We start from the raw sequence: 18,870 nt of genomic DNA on the forward strand, positions 1-18,870 counted from the left end.
GACTGTTCCTTCTATCTGCTCTATCCAGGAATTAAAATGCTCCTCAATGTCCAGATACACAGAACATCTGACTACAAGACAATATCATTAGTCCATCATTAGTCCTGGACTACACCTTGATCATACATATATATCCCACAGACGCCCATGACTCCGCCCCCTACTCCGGTATCTTCCGGCCTTCATGATGACTCGTCTCAGATCAGCTCCCGGTAATAGTGTATAGGACTCCATGGTGTCGTTGTCTAATCCTTCCTCAGGATGGCGCTCTCATACTCAGTACTCAGTGTCCATAGTTTACGTCCAATATCCGATCTCTGTTTTGACTTTAATATTTCATAACAGTGACCAACAGAATTGGCTCCTCCTCTTAAAGGGCATTTACCATCCCTGATGTGTCCTAATAACCTGATTATGTGTCCTAATGCCCAGGACAATCGCAGAATCTGGAGTTATAAAAGTTGTGCTAATTATGTCACTTGAGCGCCTCAGGGAGCCTTGGATTTTAATCTCTGCCCTCCCCCCATAGCGCTAGCGGTCTTGATGTCACCTAACGCTATTGGGGTCCCCCCTGAGCAGTTTGCATAACCTTTACAACTCTCTAAAGGCGGGGACTCACATTACACCAGCCCCCCCCCCCCCCGATGTGGGAGAGGTGGGGACTCGCATTACACTAGCCCCCCCCCCCCCCCCCCCCCCCCGATGTGGGAGAGGCGGGGACTCGCATTACACCGCCGCCACCCCCCCCCCCCACCCCGATGTGGGAGAGCCGGGGACTCGCATTACACTGGCCCCCCCCCATGTGGGAGAGGCGGGGACTCGCATTACACCAGCCCCCAAGAACCAGACTTTGTACTGGGAGCAAGATGGGATGTCTCTCAATTTATAAACCACTCCAGGGTTTCCAGCGTATGGATGGGATGAGATGTCCGTGTTGGACAAGTTAATAATGTGCCCATTATTAGATTGTCCAGTTAAGGTACCACAGACACATTTTGGTTTCTAAGGAACCTGGATAAAGGTCTCAAGCCGCCCCTCCATGTCGTGCCACCAATAACCCCTCCTGGAGGAGTGGAGAGAAAACTGTATCTTACCTGTGTAGGGACAAGAAGACACTGAAGTGTGGATGCTGGGGAGCAAGGCCGCATCTGCCCTGAGGCGACAGATGAACGAGCCATGAGGGAGCGACTGTGGTGTTTTATGGGCAAAGTGTGGAAATGTGCTGCACAGAGTTGAAGACTTCTGACAATGAATGTAACAGTGAAAAAGCCGCAACAAACGGTACTGAAATCATCGTCCTGATGGAGATGTTTGACACCCGGAAGATTATTTTCTTCCATATTCTTTGGTTGATTATAAAACCGGAGCAGGAAAGTGAGAATTAGACTCACCGGTAATTCGTTTTCCATCTAGTCCACCATGACGGCCCACCTGGAGGATTACCCCTTGACCTCTGCAGGGACAGGAAGAAGAGAGGTTAAATGTCCCTCCCCCTGCATCCCTCGCCAGTGTTCTACCAAATAATTACACCAAGAAAGGATGCAAAGAGGTTTATTAGTATGTTGCTCCATATACAGCAAAAAAAGGAAAATGCATAGTAACATTTGTAAGGGTGGGAAAAAATTCCAGGCCGTCATGGTGGACTAGATGGAAAACGAACTACCGGTGAGTCTAATTCTCGCTTTCCATGACGTCCCCCATGACGGCCCACCTGGAGATGTACCAGATAACAAAAAGGAATTTTTTTTAGGGAGGGACTACTGTTTGTAGAACTTTTCAACCAAATGATAAGTCCTTGGCAGAATGTAAGTCCAGTCTGTAGTGTTTCGCAAAGGTTGTGGAACTGGACCAGGTTGCGGCTTTACAGATTTGGTCCAGGGAAGCTCCTGCTCGCTCTGCCCAGGAAGTGGCTACTGCCCTGGTAGAATGGGCCTTGAGGATCGTAGGAGCTTCTAAGTTCTGGATAGTATAACAGTCCCTGATAGTCTGTCTAATCCAGCGGGCGATGGTGATCTTTGACGCTTTTCTCCCTCTGTTCTTGCCCTGGAACTGAAGAAACAAGTTTGAGTCTTTCCGCCAGTTATTAGTTATTTCGAGATAGTGTAGCACTATTCTTCTCACATATTAAGTATGCCCTTTAGCTTCTCCCGAAGTTTTTGGCAAAAGGAGGGGAGAATAATTTCCTGGTTACGATGAAGATCTGTTGTTACTTTGGGCAGGAAATTTGGATCAAGCATCAAGGATATTCTATCATCCGTAATTTTTAGGTAAGGTTCATTAACGGAGAGTGCTTGAATTTCTCCTAACCTTCTAGCTGTTGTTATGGCAACAAGAAAGGCAGTTTTTAAGGTGATATTTTTTACGCTTGCGTCCTCTAGAGGCTCGAAGGGGCCCTGTATAAGGCCATTCAGGACTATTGATAAGTCCCAGGGAGGGGTCCTGATAGGACATTTAGGACTTAGTCTAGTGGATGCTCTAAGAAACCGTCTTACCCATCTATGGTCAGCCAGAGAGACGTCGAAGAAGACGCTGAGGGCTGAGACTTGAACCTTTAGTGTGCTGGTCTTTAGGCCTTTGGTCAACCCAGCTTGAGGAAACTCCAATATCTGCTGTATGTTAGGAGAAGACAGATTAGGGATTTCAGGATGGCAAAAGGATACAAATCTTTTCCAGATTTTGTGCTAGATCGCTGAAGTAACTGGCTTCCTACTTGCCTGTAATGTTGCAATGACTTCTTCTGAGAGACCCTTAGCCTTCAGCATCTGTTTCTCAGGATCCAGGCTGATAGATGGAGTGATTCTGGATTGGGATGATGAACAGACCCCTGATATAGGAGATCCTTCCTTTGAGGGAGAATAACTGGTTCTTCCAATGCCAGATTCTTCAGTGCTGGGAACCAGCTTCTGTTTGGCCAGAAGGGGACTATCAAGATAATCTTGAGGTCTTCTTGTCTTATTTTTTGCACCGTCCTTGAGATCAGAGGAAGTGGAGGGAAGGCATAGGCTAGTCTTGAGTGCCAACTGTGGCAGAAGGCATCTAGAAGGTAGTCTGGGGTATTCTTCTGCAGGAAGAAGTAATGGTCTGCTTTCTTGTTTTCTCTGGTGGCAAATAGATCTATTTGCGGTATTCCCCATTTCTGGGTTAAATGGGAGAAAACTTCCTTGTTTAGGCACCACTCGTGGGGATCCAGAGTGTATCGGCTCAGGAAATCTGCCTCTTTGTTTTCTGACCCCTTCAGATGGACTGCCGTCAGAGAAAGGACATTTTCTTCTGCCCAGAGAAAGATCTTTTTTGATATTTTTTGGAGACATGTGGACTGTGTGCCCCCCTGGCGTTTGAGATAGGCGACTGTGGTCGTGTTGTCTGATAATATTTTGAGGTTTTGGCCCTGTACTTGATCTGAGCAGGCCTTCAGGGTTTCCCAGACCGCCTTCAATTCTTTGTAATTTGATGACCTGTTTATTTCTGACTGGGACCATTGACCTTGGACCAGTTTTCCTGGAAGTTTTGCTCCCCAACCTGTCTTGCTTGCATCTGTCAAGATGGATGTTACTGGCCAACTGCTCCATTTTAGGCCCCTGGTGAGGTTTTCCACTGTCTTCCACCAATTGGTTTAGATTCTTGTCCCAAGATGAAAGAATCCAATACTGAAGATCTCTCGTATGATTTTGAGCCCAGGGAACACCGGCTATACAGGACGTGAGAAGGCCCAGGAGTTTCATAGCCTCTCTGATTGAGCACTTCTGTCTGCTTTGGAACAGTGATACCTGTAAGGTAAGATTCTTGATCTTCTCTTCTGGAAGGAGAGAGTGTTGATGTACTGAGTCCAGCAAAATTCCCAGAAATTTTTGCTTGGTGCTTGGTTGGAGATTTTTCGAAATTTTTAATCCAACCTAGGTTTTTTAGGATTGCTATTGTCGTGTCTCTCTGGGATAACAGAATTTCTTCTGAGCTGGAGACTAGAAGGAGATCGTCTAAGTAAGGGATCAGTAGTATGTTCTTTTGTCTTAGGACCGCTACCACCTCTGCCATAATTTTTGTAAACAGTCTGGGAGCTGAGGAGATCCCGAATGGTAGAGCTCTGAATTGGAAGTGTCTTACCTGGTTTTCTGGGGACCGGATGGCAAATCTTAGGAATTTTTGAGAGATGGGATGGATTGGGACGTGGTAATACGCGTCTTTTAAGTCTATAGTGCATAGAGCTGCCCCTTTGGGGATTAATGGTGTTGTGGATTTTAGGGACTCCATCTTGAATCTCCTGTATTTGATATGGGTATTTAGATTCTTTAAGTTTATGATCATCCTGTAGGCTCCGTTCGGTTTCTGAACTAAGAAGAGGGGAGAGTAGAACCCTTTCCTTTGATGGTGGGGAGGTACAGGAGAGATTACATTTTTGAGTAGTAGAGATTGAACCTCTTCCCACATGAGCAGAAGCATTTGCTGAGAGGATGTTTTTGTTGTCACAAATGTTTGAGGGGGCGGGGTATTCAACTCGTTCTTGTAGACGTCGCGTATGACTTGTAGAATCCAGGCATTCTTTATACTTTGCTCCCACTGAGAGGGGAAAAGAGCTAGTCTTCCCCCCACCCTGGCGTCATTGTTTTCGGGCAGGGTTGGGTACTCTGGAAGGAATTGTAACCTCTGCCTCTACCCCCTTTTGTGTAGCTCCATCTGCCTTGTTTACCTTTTCCACGATAGGATGGAATTTTGTCACGGGAATCGCGAAATGAATGCCTTATCTGTCTAGGTTCTGGAAAGCCTTTTTTCCTATCTGCAGCTTTCTCCAAGATCGTGTCCAGTTCTGGACCAAATAGGAACTCACCGGTAAAAGGTATGCCACATAAGTTGGATTTAGATCGGAAGTCTCCTGACCACTGCTTTGAGCCAGAGGGCTCTGCGGGCGACGTTAGAGAGTGCTCCTTCTTTGGCAGAGAATCTGACGCATTCCCCTGATGCGTCTGCAATGAAAGTGGTTGCTAATTTTAGAAGCGGGAGAGATTCCAGAAGCTTCTCTCTCGAGGTTCCGCTAATAATCTGGTTCTCTAACCCGTTTAGCCAGCAGGTCATTGTTCTGGCGATAGATGTGGATGCGACATTTGCCTTCAGATTTAGCATTGCCGATTCCCAGGTTTTCTTTAAGACACTGTCAGATTTGCGATCCATGGGGTCTTTAAGTTGGGTCGCATCCTCAAAGGGGAGGTCGGTCTTTTTAACCATCTTTGTAACCTGGATGTCCACTTTTGGAATTGAATTCCAGTTTTTTGATTTCTCCTCGTCGAACACGAGCCTATTCCTGAAATCCCTAGCTACTGATAGCCGTTTTTCTGGATCTTTCCACTCTTCCCGGATAAGGTCCTCCAGCACATTGACTGGAAATACCCTCTTCTTTTTTGCTCTTAAGCAACCGAAGAGTTCGTCCTGTACGGACTCTTCAATGTTTAGCGTTTCTCGGACCGCCCTTAGTAAGGTGTCCAGGTTATCCATAGGAAAAAGGAATCTAGTGTCATTTTTTTGTTCCTGGCTGTCCAGCTGTTCTTCCTCACTGCCTTGGTAGGAACAGGAAGCCCTGTCAGGGTCTGAATCCATCTCCTCCGGATTAGGTTCAGAGGGTTTGAACCTTTTAGGAGGAATTCCTTCGGAAAAGAGGGATGCAACTGTGCTCTTTACTTCAGATTTAAACATGGATCTCATCTCGTCCATGAAGGATGCTTTTTCCTCCCGCATTATGCTGTCAAGGCAGTCTCTGCATAGCGGTTTTTTATAGGATTCTGGAAGTTTGTTAAAACACATGTTTCATCTACGAGATGGAAGGGTCTTAGTCTTTGACTTGTCTTCCTTCTTTTCCTCTTTCTTCTCTTTATCTTTTCTCTCCTGGATGTGAGAAGAAAAAAACACGAGGAAGCATAGGGGATGTATATATATATATATACAGGGTCCCCCTCCGACGTTCCACCCTCAAAACCCCCTTAATTACAGATATCTGAGGAAGGGGGACTGGGTCCATACTGCCTGTGGACAAGGGAGGAGGTAGAGGTGTGAGTGGAGCGGTGATAAGGATAAGCAATCTGCCACCATGCGTTTCACTAACCTGCGCCTGTGACACACTTAGGTCTGCAAAACCACCTGCGGTCGTCTCAGAAGCAAGAGAAGTCTCTAGCAGACTCTCTGCTTTTTAAACTCACCGCTCCACGCTCCTGACTCCCGAACGCCAATGACGTGAAGGTTCGCGTCACTTCCGGTGCGACGCCCGGACCGGAAGTCGTCATCTGGCCTAGTGGAACGCAAAACCGGAAGTCGTCATCGGGACCAGTGGAACGCAAAACCGGAAGTCGTCATCGGGACCAGTGGAACGCATAACCGGAAGTCGTCATCAGGGTTGGTGGAACGCGGCTGCGTTTCACCATCGGGAGCCGGAACATGTGGTGCTGCCGTAGATCGTCGCAGGACCGCAGGGATTGCACCAAATACCTCTCCACGATGTCAGCCAGGAAGGAGATCGATCAAGGCCAGGAGAGGAGAGGATCTTAGTACCAGGTACCGCGCCTCTTTAAGGCGTCCCCCTCCACTCCCACCCCCCTAAGGAGATGAGAAAAAGAGGGACCCTCTCTTCCCCCTGCCTGTGCAGGGACAGGAAGAACACTGGAGAGGGATGCAAGGGGAGGGACATTTAACCTCTCTTCTTCCTGTCCCTGCATAGGTCAAGGGGTAATCCTCCAGGTGGGCCGTCATGGGGGACGTCATGGAAAAAGACATTTCACACTAATTTGTATAAACACGGTCCCTTTAATAGATATACATCACATGACATGGAAGAAACACCCCTATTACCCCACAAGTATACTTCTGTGTCACATGACTCTTAGCTCCACCTCACGCAGGATGGGCAAGTCCGGAGAACAAGTGAGATGAGCTGGACCCTGACCCGACAATCCCCCCGTCCCCTCCAAGTAAGAGGTGACAGAGGCAGGGCACTGACCTAGCTACCCCCCGGCGAGAGGTGACGGGTGGCAGGACAGTGACCCAGGCTCCCCCCCTCACCAGGCGAGAGGTGGCAGGTCCCTGACCCAGGACAACACCCCCTTCAGACCAGAGAGTTGACAAGTGGCAGGACCCTGACCCAGCACCGCCCCAGGGAAGAGGTGACGGATGGCAGGACCTGCAGCGCAGAAATTTTCGTGATGAACCCAATTATCGTGAGAACTGCCTCCCGTCGCTGCGGCCCGCCCTATTGACATGTTTGAAGATCTTGGCTTTGTGCTGAGCCTTAGGGTTCTGATATCCATATCCACCACCGCTCCCTGCACGCTTTTGGAATTTTTTCCCACCGCCGTGGTTCACATCTGAGGATAAAGGGTTAAGGAAGAAAAGTGTGCCACAACAAAATAATCGGACTTATGTACATCATTATCCAAAGCCCCACCCATGTGACAACGCTGAGGGAGGAGCTACATGTACATCACTATCCAAAGCCCCGCCCCATAACACTATATGGGAGGAGCCCATGTACATGATAGTATGAAGCTCCTCCCCTCTTGACAGTGAGCAGCAACTGGTGAAGGATACTGATGTCAACAAATGGAGGAATCGTGAAGCCAAACGACAGGCAGACCTTCTGCAAATTCAAGGTGTTGACATCAAAGATCTGCTTGTGGGAGTGCGAGTCATATGCCCGGATGTACGCCTTGTACGCCTCCTGCGCCGACTTGTGCAGGTAATAATTCTTCTCTATCAACTTCTCCAACTGGAAAGAAACGACAGTGTGACACATGCAAGAACCCACCAGTTGTCCCCCCACTGCCCACAGGGTGCAGCCGCAGAAAAGAAGGCGTCACCCATAGAGGAGCGGCCACTTAGGAGAGGCCCCAACCCACCACCCGCCGGGGAGCACACGTCACCCATAAAGAAAGCACCGCCTGCCAAGGAGCACACGTCACCCATAGAGAAGAAAGCACCATCCGCCGATGAGCACACGTCACCCATAAAGAAGAAAGCCGCACCCGCCGATGAGCACGCGTCACCCATAGAGAAGAAAGCGCCATCCGCCGAGGAGCACACATCCCCCATAAAGAAGAAAGCACCACCCGCCAAGGAGCACACATCCCCCATAAAGAAGAAAGCCGCACCTGCCGAGGAGCACACGTCACCCATAGAGAAGAAAGCGGCACCTGCCGAGGAGCACACGTCACCCATAGAGGAGCAGCAGCGGAGCCCTAACCCACCTCCCCCGCCCAGGAGAACACACCACCCACAGAAGAGCGGCCACCGAGGACAAGTCATAAACCGCCGAGAAGAATGCAACCCCCGCCGAGGAGAAAGCGTTACCGATAGAGGAGCGACCACTGAAGAAAAGCCCTAACCCACCGCGGAGAACACATCACCCATAGAGAAGAACGGGCCGCCCGCCGAGGAGAAAGCGTCACCCATGAAGGAGTATTAGCCATCACTTGACACCCACAGAAAAGCCGCCACCCCGAAAGGAGCAGCAGTCACCACCCATCAACCATAGAGGAGAGGTTGTTACCTGAGACTGGATGTCTGAGATCTTGCTCCAGGAAAACTCAAATTCACTGAGTGGCACCTAAAACAGAAAGACACACAATGGGGATGAGCGCGAGGGACGTCTGCGGGGGCGCAGCTGCCATGTTCCCAGAGGCCCCACACTCACCTTGGCTTGTTTTAGGTATCGCAGGAATCCCAGCTCCTCCGGCCGCAGGATGAGTAAGGCGTGACCCCGGCCATCAATCCCCCGCGCTGTGCGGCCCACTCTGTGGATGTATTCCTGTAACGGACCAGCAGTCATCACTCCTCATAGTCATCCCCTCATGACCACACACAATGCAGGGGGCACTTACCTTGGGGTCATCGGGGGGATCGTACTGCACAATCCAGTCCACCTCTGGGATATCCAGCCCTCGGGCCGCCACATCCGTGCACAGGAGGATCCCCGAGTCTGCGTTACAGAACTGGAAGAAGGTGGTCGTGCGCTTTGTCTGCTTCTGCTTCCCCTGTACCAGAAACGGGAGGTGAATGGACGCTCAAAGAAAAAGTGTGGGGGAAACACAGGGGGGGGGGGGGGGGCGCAGGGTACGCACATGAATGGCCATGACGGGCAGGTCGATGTAGTTAAGCAGCTCGTAGTGGAACTTCACCGACTTGCAGGACGAGAAGAAAACCATCATCTTCTTCTTACGATTCTTCTTCAGGAAGGTGAAGAGTAACAGAAAGCGCTTCTCCGAGGGACAGACCACATACCCCTAAAAGAGACGATACTGAGGCTCCACCCCTAAGAGAAGCCACCCCAATTCCAACCACAGGGGATCCTCCCTCCACAGCAAGGCCTGGGAGAATCCCTCCCCCCCCCCACTGCAACACCCCCAGGGGAATCCCTTCCCCCCCACACTGCAACACCCCCAGGAGAATCCCCCCCCCCCCACTTCAACACCCCCAGGAGAATCCCCCCCCCCCACTTCAACACCCCCAGGAGAATCCCCCCCCCCCCACTTCAACACCCCCAGGGGAAACCCTTCCCCCCCCCCCCCCACACTGCAACACCCCCAGGGGAAACCCTTCCCCCCCCCCCACACTGCAACACCCAGGGGAAACCCTTCCCCCCCCCACACACTGCAACACCCCCAGGAGAATCCTCCCCCCCACTTCAACACCCCCAGGGGAAACCCTTCCCCCCCCCCCACACTGCAACACCCCCAGGAGAATCCCTTCCCCCTCCCACACACACTGCAACCCCCGGGGGAATCCTGGCCTTACCTGCTCCAGACCCTCCACAGTGGCCGTATCCTTGTTGTCATCCACACCCACATAGAGCGGCTCCTTCTTCAGGGAGACGCGGGCCAGGTCCTCCACCTTGCGGGTCTGGGTGGCAGAGAACAGCATGGTCTGGCGGCGTTCTGCAGAGAAGAGACATGATGGATGCTCTACATTCTGCCATAGACTAATCTCCCCCAGCACCGGCGCCCCCAGCAGGTCACTCACTTGGTAACAGGTTAATGATCTGCTTCATTTCCTGTTCAAATCCGACTTCCAGGATGCGGTCAGCCTCGTCAATGACCAGACACTGCAGGTTCTTGTACATGAATCCAGGCGTGTTCTGCAGGAGGAAACAGATATCAACATGGCGGCACAGTGTCTCCCCTCCAATGTCAGGTCACACGGCTAGGATCCCACCCCCCCCGGGGGGTCACCTGGACAGAGGCTCACCTGCATGTGGTCCAGCAGCCTCCCGGGCGTGGCTACCACTATGTTGATCCCATTGGCCAGCTTCTGCGCTTCTGCTGAGCGGTTGCTGCCGCCCATGATCAGTCCATAGGTGTGAACGTGATGCGCCATTAACTCCTTCACAACCCCATACGTCTGCATTGCCAACTCCCGGGTGGGGGACAAGATGAGGACCCCAGTACCTACAGCCACAAAACAACTAGTTATTGTCATGAGCGACATCCAGGGCGCTCGCTGCCCACCCAAAACACCACCCAACTCACCATTTCGGGGCATGAACTTCAGCTTGTAGACCAGTTCTATGGCCGGGATCAGGAAGGCGAGAGTCTTACCGCTACCGGTGCGAGCGGCCGCCAGGACGTCCCTGCAACATCAGCGGTAACTGTATGATGTGTACACAAGGTATATAGCCGCCCTGCCACATATACTCACACCACGTCACGTACACCCCGCCATATATACTAGCACTCCGCCTCGTACACCACCGCCACGTACACCCCCGCCACATATACTAGCACTCCGCCTCGTACACCACCGCCACATATACTAGCACTCCGCCTCGTACACCACGTCACGTACACCCCCGCCATATATACTAGCACTCCGCCTCGTACACCACCGCCACGTTCACCCCCTGCCACATATACTCACACCCTGTCATGTATACTTACACCATGACATGTACACCCCCTCCCCCACTGCAGCAAGGACGTGTACACTAGGTATATACTGACCCCCCCCCCCCCCCCCCCGGTCCACATGCACACACCATGTATATATAATGGGCATGGAAAGTATTCAGCCCTTGTATCGTGACTGATATGTAACTCACATGCTGTGCATTTCCTTCTGATCCTCCTTGAGATGGTTCAACTCCATAATCAAAAGTCCTCACACCTGTCTATATAAGACCTCATAGCTCACAGTCCATGTTAGAGCACATGAGAATCATGAGATCTAAGGAACTGCCCAAGGAGCTCAGAGACAGGATTGTGGCAAGGCACAGATGTGGCCAAGGTTACAAAAGATTTTCGGCAGAGCTCAAGTTTCCTAAGAGCACAGTGGCCTCCATAATGATTAAATGGAAGACGTTTGGGACGACCACAACTCTTCTGCTCCCTGGCTGTCCAGCCAAACTAATTAATCCTGGGAGAAGAACCTTTATGAGAAGTAAATAAGACCCCGGGATCCCTGTGTCTGAGCCCCAGAGATGCAGGAGGGAGATGGGAGTCTCCTATCCCTGCAGCCTCCAGCAGTCGGGGCTTTATGGCAGAGTCTGGAAGCTTCTCCTCAGTGTAAGACATATGAAAGCCGCATACAGTGTGCAAAAACACAAGAAGTATCCGGACTATGAGGAATAAGATTCTCTGCTCTGATGAGATGAAGATTGAACTTTCTGGTGTAAATTCTAAGCGCTGGAGAAAACCCGGCGCCACTCATCACCTGCCAAATACAATCCCAGCAGTGACACATGGGGGGGCAGCATCAGGCTATGGGGGGGGGACAGTTCCCAATACTGGGGGGAGCAGCATCAGGCTATGGGGGGAGCAGCATCAGGCTATGGGCGGGACACGACCACTGGGTGTAATGGAGGGAAAGATGAATGCGGCCAAGTACAGAGATATCCTGGATCAGAACCTCTTCCAGAGGCTCCGGACCTCAGACTGGGCCGAACCTTCTGACAATGGGGGACATGTATCACTCCTATTACTTTTTTTTTTTTTTTTGAGACTTTTTAGGCACAGAATCGAGCAGCGCTCCCATGGTAGCTGCCTCCAGGGTATAATGAAGTGATCGGATTTATCTATGTAGCCCAGATGTTTGTTCAGTGAAACTTTTTGGGTTACAAAAATGTCCCATTCTTACACCTAAGAAGTCCCAAAACAGAGCGCGCCAGACCCAAACTTACTTTTAGGAGCTACAATTTGGGACTAAAAAGTCTCACACCACAAAAGGTCACAAAAGTGACACTAAACAGGCAACTCATCACAAAGGGGAAAGTCTTAAGATAGGACCTACTTAAATAGGTCAACTTTAGGAAACTTGAAACAGTGGCAGCCAAATACCAATACAGTACAGGCCCACTACTGGGCATAAAATAACTTTATTGATCTTACGAATTGCCTGCAATTAAACAAAGTGTGAACATTGTAAAAGGGGTCTGAATAATTTCCAGCCCCCCAGTATATATGCGCGCCCAAGCCCACTCCCCAGAGGACACATGCGCGCCCAGCCCACTCCCCAGAGGACACATGTGCGCCCAGCCCACTCCCCAGAGGACACATGTGCGCCCAGCCCACTCCCCAGAGGACACATGTGCGCCCAGCCCACTCCCCAGAGGACACATGTGCGCCCAGCCCACTCCCCAGAGGACACATGTGCGCCCAGCCCACTCCCCAGAGGACACATGTGCGCCCAAGCCCACTCCCCAGAGGACACATGCGCGCCCAAGCCCACTCCCCAGAGGACACATGCGCGCCCAAGCCCACTCCCCAGAGGACACATGCGCGCCCAAGCCCACTCCCCAGAGGACACATGCGCGCCCAAGCCCACTCCCCAGAGGACACATGCGCGCCCAAGCCCACTCCCCAGAGGACACATGCGCGCCCAAGCCCACTCCCCAGAGGACACATGCGCGCCCAAGCCCACTCCCCAGAGGACACATGCGCGCCCAAGCCCACTCCCCAGAGGACACATGCGCGCCCAAGCCCACTCCCCAGAGGACACATGCGCGCCCAAGCCCACTCCCCAGAGGACACATGCGCGCCCAAGCCCACTCCCCAGAGGACACATGCGCGCCCAAGCCCACTCCCCAGAGGACACATGCGCGCCCAAGCCCACTCCCCAGAGGACACATGCGCGCCCAAGCCCACTCCCCAGAGGACACATGCGCGCCCAAGCCCACTCCCCAGAGGACACATGCGCGCCCAAGCCCACTCCCCAGAGGACACATGCGCGCCCAAGCCCACTCCCCAGAGGACACATGCGCGCCCAAGCCCACTCCCCAGAGGACACATGCGCGCCCAAGCCCACTCCCCAGAGGACACATGCGCGCCCAAGCCCACTCCCCAGAGGACACATGCGCGCCCAAGCCCACTCCCCAGAGGACACATGCGCGCCCAAGCCCACTCCCCAGAGGACACATGCGCGCCCAAGCCCACTCCCCAGAGGACACATGCGCGCCCAAGCCCACTCCCCAGAGGACACATGCGCGCCCAAGCCCACTCCCCAGAGGACACATGCGCGCCCAAGCCCACTCCCCAGAGGACACATGCGCGCCCAAGCCCACTCCCCAGAGGACACATGCGCGCCCAAGCCCACTCCCCAGAGGACACATGCGCGCCCAAGCCCACTCCCCAGAGGACACATGCGCGCCCAAGCCCACTCCCCAGAGGACACATGCGCGCCCAAGCCCACTCCCCAGAGGACACATGCGCGCCCAAGCCCACTCCCCAGAGGACACATGCGCGCCCAAGCCCACTCCCCAGAGGACACATGCGCGCCCAAGCCCACTCCCCAGAGGACACATGCGCGCCCAAGCCCACTCCCCAGAGGACACATGCGCGCCCAAGCCCACTCCCCAGAGGACACATGCGCGCCCAAGCCCCACTCCCAGAGGACACAGCCAAGCCCACTCCCAGAGGACACATGCGCGCCCAAGCCCCACTCCCCAGAGGACACATGCGCGCCCAAGCCCCACTCCCCAGAGGACACATGCGCGCCCAAGCCCACTCCCCAGAGGACACATGCGCGCCCAAGCCCACTCCCCAGAGGACACATGCGCGCCCAAGCCCACTCCCCAGAGGACACATGCGCGCCCAAGCCCACTCCCCAGAGGACACATGCGCGCCCAAGCCCACTCCCCAGAGGACACATGCGCGCCCAAGCCCACTCCCCAGAGGACACATGCGCGCCCAAGCCCACTCCCCAGAGGACACATGCGCGCCCAAGCCCACTCCCCAGAGGACACATGCGCGCCAAGCCCACTCCCCAGAGGACACATGCGCGCCCAAGCCCCACTCCCCAGAGGACACATGCGCGCCCAAGCCCACTCCCCAGAGGACACATGCGCGCCCAAGCCCACTCCCCAGAGGACACATGCGCGCCCAAGCCCACTCCCCAGAGGACACATGCGCGCCCAAGCCCACTCCCCAGAGGACACATGCGCGCCCAAGCCCACTCCCCAGAGGACACTGCGCGCCCAAGCCCACTCCCCAGAGGACACATGCGCGCCCAAGCCCACTCCCCAGAGGACACATGCGCGCCCAAGCCCACTCCCCAGAGGACACATGCGCGCCCAAGCCCCACTCCCCCAGAGGACACATGCGCGCCCAAGCCCACTCCCCAGAGGACACATGCGCGCCCAGCCCCACTCCCCAGAGGACACATGTGCATCCAGCACACTCCCCAGAGGACACATGTGCATCCAGCACACTCCCCAGAGACACATGTGCATCCAGCACACTCCCCAGAGGACACATGTGCATCCAGCACACTCCCCAGAGGACACATGTGCATCCAGCACACTCCCCAGAGGACACATGTGCATCCAGCACACTCCCCAGAGGACACATGTGCATCCAGCACACTCCCCAGAGGACACATGTGCATCCAGCACACTCCCCAGAGTATATATACGTATCCAGCACACTCCCCAGAGTATATATACGTATCCAGCACACTCCCCAGAGTGTATATATACGTGTCCAGCACACTCCCAGAGTGTATATATACGTGTCCAGCACACTCCCCAGAGTGTATATATACGTGTCCAGCACACTCCCCAGAGTATATATACGTGTCCAGCACACTCCCCAGAGTATATATACGTGTCCAGCACACTGCCCCCTGTATATACATATCCAACACACTGCCCCCCCCCCCCAGTATATCTGAAACCAGAACACTCTCCCCAGTATATCTGTATCCAGCACATTCCCCTCCCCCCCAGTATATACCACTCCTTGCCACTTCCATCATGCCTGTGCAGGGGGCGCTGTACATACCCAGACACCAGGATGAAGTCCTGAGGCCGATCCACTTTCTGTTGCAGTCGTGATTCACATACACAGAATCAGGTGCTCTCCCCATGTACCCCACATACTACACATATACAGACCCCCATACTGTATGTTCTACCCCTCACCTGCCCTCTAGGAGAGGTCGGATGGTTTTATGCTGGATTTCCGTCATGTGAGTGAACCCCATCTCTGTGATGGCTTCAGTGTGTTCTCATTCACCAGGTCGGCCAGGGAGGAGAAGGCCGTGTCCTCAAACGCCCCTAAGTATAGAGCAAAGGTCATTAACCCCGAGGCCAGACAACCCCAGCACCACAGGAGGTAATAGCTGGGGCACTTACCTGTCAGTCCCATGGGTAGTCCTGGCCTCTCCTCTTCCTCACCATCTCCTGCCTCCGGCTTCTCCTCTTCCTCACCATCTCCTGCCTCCGGCTCCTCCTCTTCCTCACCATCTCCTGCCTCCGGCTCCTCCTCTTCCTCACCATCTCCTGCCTCCGGCTCCTCCTCGTCATTCTTAGGTCGCTTTACATCTACAGTGAAGAAGCAACATCACATGATTGATATCTCGCAGTCACATGCGTAGTCGTTACAGTTTATAACAAGTCGTGTTCCAGGATAATTATATTACAGATTAGGGCAGAGGAATCTACCATCATATCTACATCTCATGGTAGATTCCCGCTCCTCCTTACCAGACTCCTCGCTCTCCGGCTGCTTCTTTCTCTTCTTCTTCTTACCGGGGGTCTCTCCCACTGCGGCACCTGCAAAAAAAGAGACAGTTAGGGATCAGATGCACTCTGTGACCTGCCCCCGAGATGCCGCCTCCCTCCCTCCCGCCTCCTCCTCCCGGCACTCTCACACTGCCCCCGAGGTACCTCCTCCCGGCACTCTCACACTGCCCCCGAGGTACCTCCTCCCGGCACTCTCACACTGCCCCCGAGGTACCTCCTCCCGGCACTCTCACACTGCCCCCGAGGTACCTCCTCCCGGCACTCTCACACTGCCCCCCGAGGTACCTCCTCCCGGCACTCTCACACTGCCCCCGAGGTACCTCCTCCCGGCACTCTCACACTGCCCCCGAGGTACCTCCTCCCGGCACTCTCACACTGCCCCCGAGGTACCTCCTCCCGGCACTCTCACACTGCGCCCGAGGTACCTCCTCCCGGCACTCTCACACTGCGCCCGAGATGCCTCCTCCCGGCACTCTCACACTACGCCCGAGATGCCTCCTCCCAGCACACTCTCACACTGCTCCCGAGATGCCTCCTCCCGGCACTCTCACACTGCGCCCGAGATGCCTCCTCCCAGCACACTCTCACACTGCTCCCGAGATGCCTCCTCCCGGCACACTCTCACACTGCTCCCGAGATGCCTCCTCCCGGCACACTCTCACACTGCTCCCGAGATGCCTCCTCCCGGCACACTCTCACACTGCTCCCGAGATGCCTCCTCCCGGCACACTCTCACACTGCTCCCGAGATGCCTCCTCCCGGCACACTCTCACACTGCTCCCGAGATGCCTCCTCCCGGCACTCTCACACTGCTCCCGAGATGCCTCCTCCCGGCACTCTCACACTGCTCCCGAGATGCCTCCTCCCGGCACTCTCACACTGCTCCCGAGATGCCTCCTCCCGGCACACTCTCACACTGCTCCCGAGATGCCTCCTCCCGGCACTCTCACACTGCGCCCGAGGTGCCTCCTCCCGGCCACGCCCCAGGAGCCTCTTCAGGTAATTTACATATTAGTAAAATAAAGTCTTCATGTTGCGTTCAGGATGAATACATTAAAGATAAGGGCAGAGGAATCTACCACCACATCTACATCTCATGCTGGACTCCCGCCCGTCCTCACCAGACTCCTCGCTCCCCGGCTGCTTCTTTCTCTTCTTCTTCTTCTTCTTACAATCTCCGGGGTCTCGTGCTCCTCCCCCACTGCGGCACCTGCAAAAGAGAGATGGTTAGGAATCAGACGCTCTCCTGACCTGTGCCTCAGAGCCTCCTCCGCTCCTCACCAGACCCCGCAGGCTCCGGCTGCTTCCTTCTGCTGTCTCCGGGTGTCACAGGAATCTCTCCATTACACTCATCCGAGCGCGTCTCCTCCACCGCATCCTCCCCGACTGCGAGACCTGGAACACGGAGACACCGGATAAACCCAGCTCCAAGGGTCTCTGGCACACAATCATCCCCTCGCTCCTCCCTCTCTTCCCCCCTCGCTCCCTCCCTCTCCCCCCCTCTCCCCCTCGCTCCCCCCTCGCTCTCTCTCTCTCCCCCCCTCTCCCCCCTCGCTCTCTCTCTCCCCCCCCTCCCCCCTCGCTCTCTCTCTCTCCCCCCCCTCTCCCCCCTCGCTCTCTCTCTCCCCCCCCTCTCCCCCTCGCTCTCTCTCTCCCCCCCCCTCTCCCCCCCCCTCTCCCCCCTCGCTCTCTCTCTCTCCCCCCCCTCTCCCCCCTCGCTCTCTCTCTCTCCCCCCCCCTCTCCCCCTCGCTCTCTCTCTCCCCCCCCCCTCTCCCCCCTCGCTCTCTCTCTCCCCCCCCTCTCCCCCTCGCTCTCTCTCTCCCCCCCCCCTCTCTCTCTCCCCCCCCCCCCTCTCCCCCCCCCCCCCTCTCCCCCTCGCTCTCTCTCTCCCCCCCCTCCCCCCCCTCGCTCTCTCTATCCCCCCCTCTCCCCCTCGCTCTCTCTATCCCCCCCTCTCCCCCCCTCTCCCCCCTCGCTCTCTCTCTCCCCCCCCTCTCCCCCTCGCTCTCTCTCTCCCCCCCCCTCTCCCCCCTCGCTCTCTCTCTCCCCCCCCCTCTCCCCCCTCCCTCGCTCTCTCTCTCCCCCCCCCTCGCTCTCTCTCTCCCCCCCCCCTCTCCCCCCTCCGCTCTCTCTCTCCCCCCCTCTCCCCCCTCGCTCTCTCTCTCCCCCCCCTCTCCCCCCTCGCTCTCTCTCTCCCCCCCCTCGCTCTCTCTCTCCCCCCCCCCTCTCCCCCTCGCTCTCTCTCTCCCCCCCCCCTCTCCCCCCTCGCTCTCTCTCTCCCCCCCCCTCTCCCCCCTCGCTCTCTCTCTCCCCCCCCCTCTCCCCCCTCGCTGTCTCTCTCCCCCCCCCCTCTCCCCCCCGCTCTCTCTCTCCCCCCCCTCTCCCCCCGCTCTCTCTCCCCCCCCTCTCCCCCCTCGCTCTCTCTCTCCCCCCCCCCTCTCTCTCTCCCCCCCTCTCCCCCTCGCTCTCTCTCTCCCCCCCCCTCTCTCTCCCCCCCCTCTCCCCCTCGCTCTCTCTCTCCCCCCCCTCTCCCCCTCGCTCTCTCTATCCCCCCCTCTCCCCCCTCGCTCTCTCTCTCCCCCCCCCCTCTCCCCCCTCGCTCTCTCTCTCCCCCCCCCCTCTCCCCCCTCGCTCTCTCTCTCCCCCCCCTCTCCCCCTCGCTCTCTCTCTCCCCCCCCCCTCTCCCCCCTCGCTCTCTCTCTCCCCCCCCCTCTCCCCCCTCGCTCTCTCTCTCCCCCCCCCTCTCCCCCCCGCTCTCTCTCTCCCCCCCCCTCTCCCCCTCGCTCTCTCTCTCCCCCCCCCCCTCTCCCCCCTCGCTCTCTCTCTCCCCCCCTCTCCCCCCTCGCTCTCTCTCTCCCCCCCCCCTCTCCCCCCTCGCTCTCTCTCT

At 55.5% G+C, this 18,870-nt stretch overlaps 1 protein-coding gene across 1 annotated transcript; it reads right to left on the reverse strand.

The window, feature by feature from the left end:
• Positions 1-6,779: 6,779 nt before the first annotated feature.
• LOC140075828 (ATP-dependent RNA helicase DDX18-like) lies at positions 6,780-17,317 on the reverse strand. The gene is given in 16 exon segments (XM_072122180.1): positions 6,780-7,340; positions 7,564-7,741; positions 8,522-8,578; positions 8,666-8,779; positions 8,853-9,005; positions 9,093-9,254; positions 9,766-9,905; positions 9,991-10,105; positions 10,216-10,415; positions 10,497-10,597; positions 15,380-15,452; positions 15,455-15,514; positions 15,593-15,781; positions 15,944-16,012; positions 17,104-17,192; positions 17,264-17,317. Coding segments are annotated over 13 exon segments (1,518 nt in total). The 5' UTR covers positions 15,606-15,781; positions 15,944-16,012; positions 17,104-17,192; positions 17,264-17,317; the 3' UTR covers positions 6,780-7,188.
• Positions 17,318-18,870: the final 1,553 nt, after the last annotated feature.

Source organism: Engystomops pustulosus, chromosome 8, assembly GCF_040894005.1.
Source record: "Engystomops pustulosus chromosome 8, aEngPut4.maternal, whole genome shotgun sequence".
Classification (NCBI taxonomy): Eukaryota; Metazoa; Chordata; class Amphibia; order Anura; family Leptodactylidae; genus Engystomops; species Engystomops pustulosus.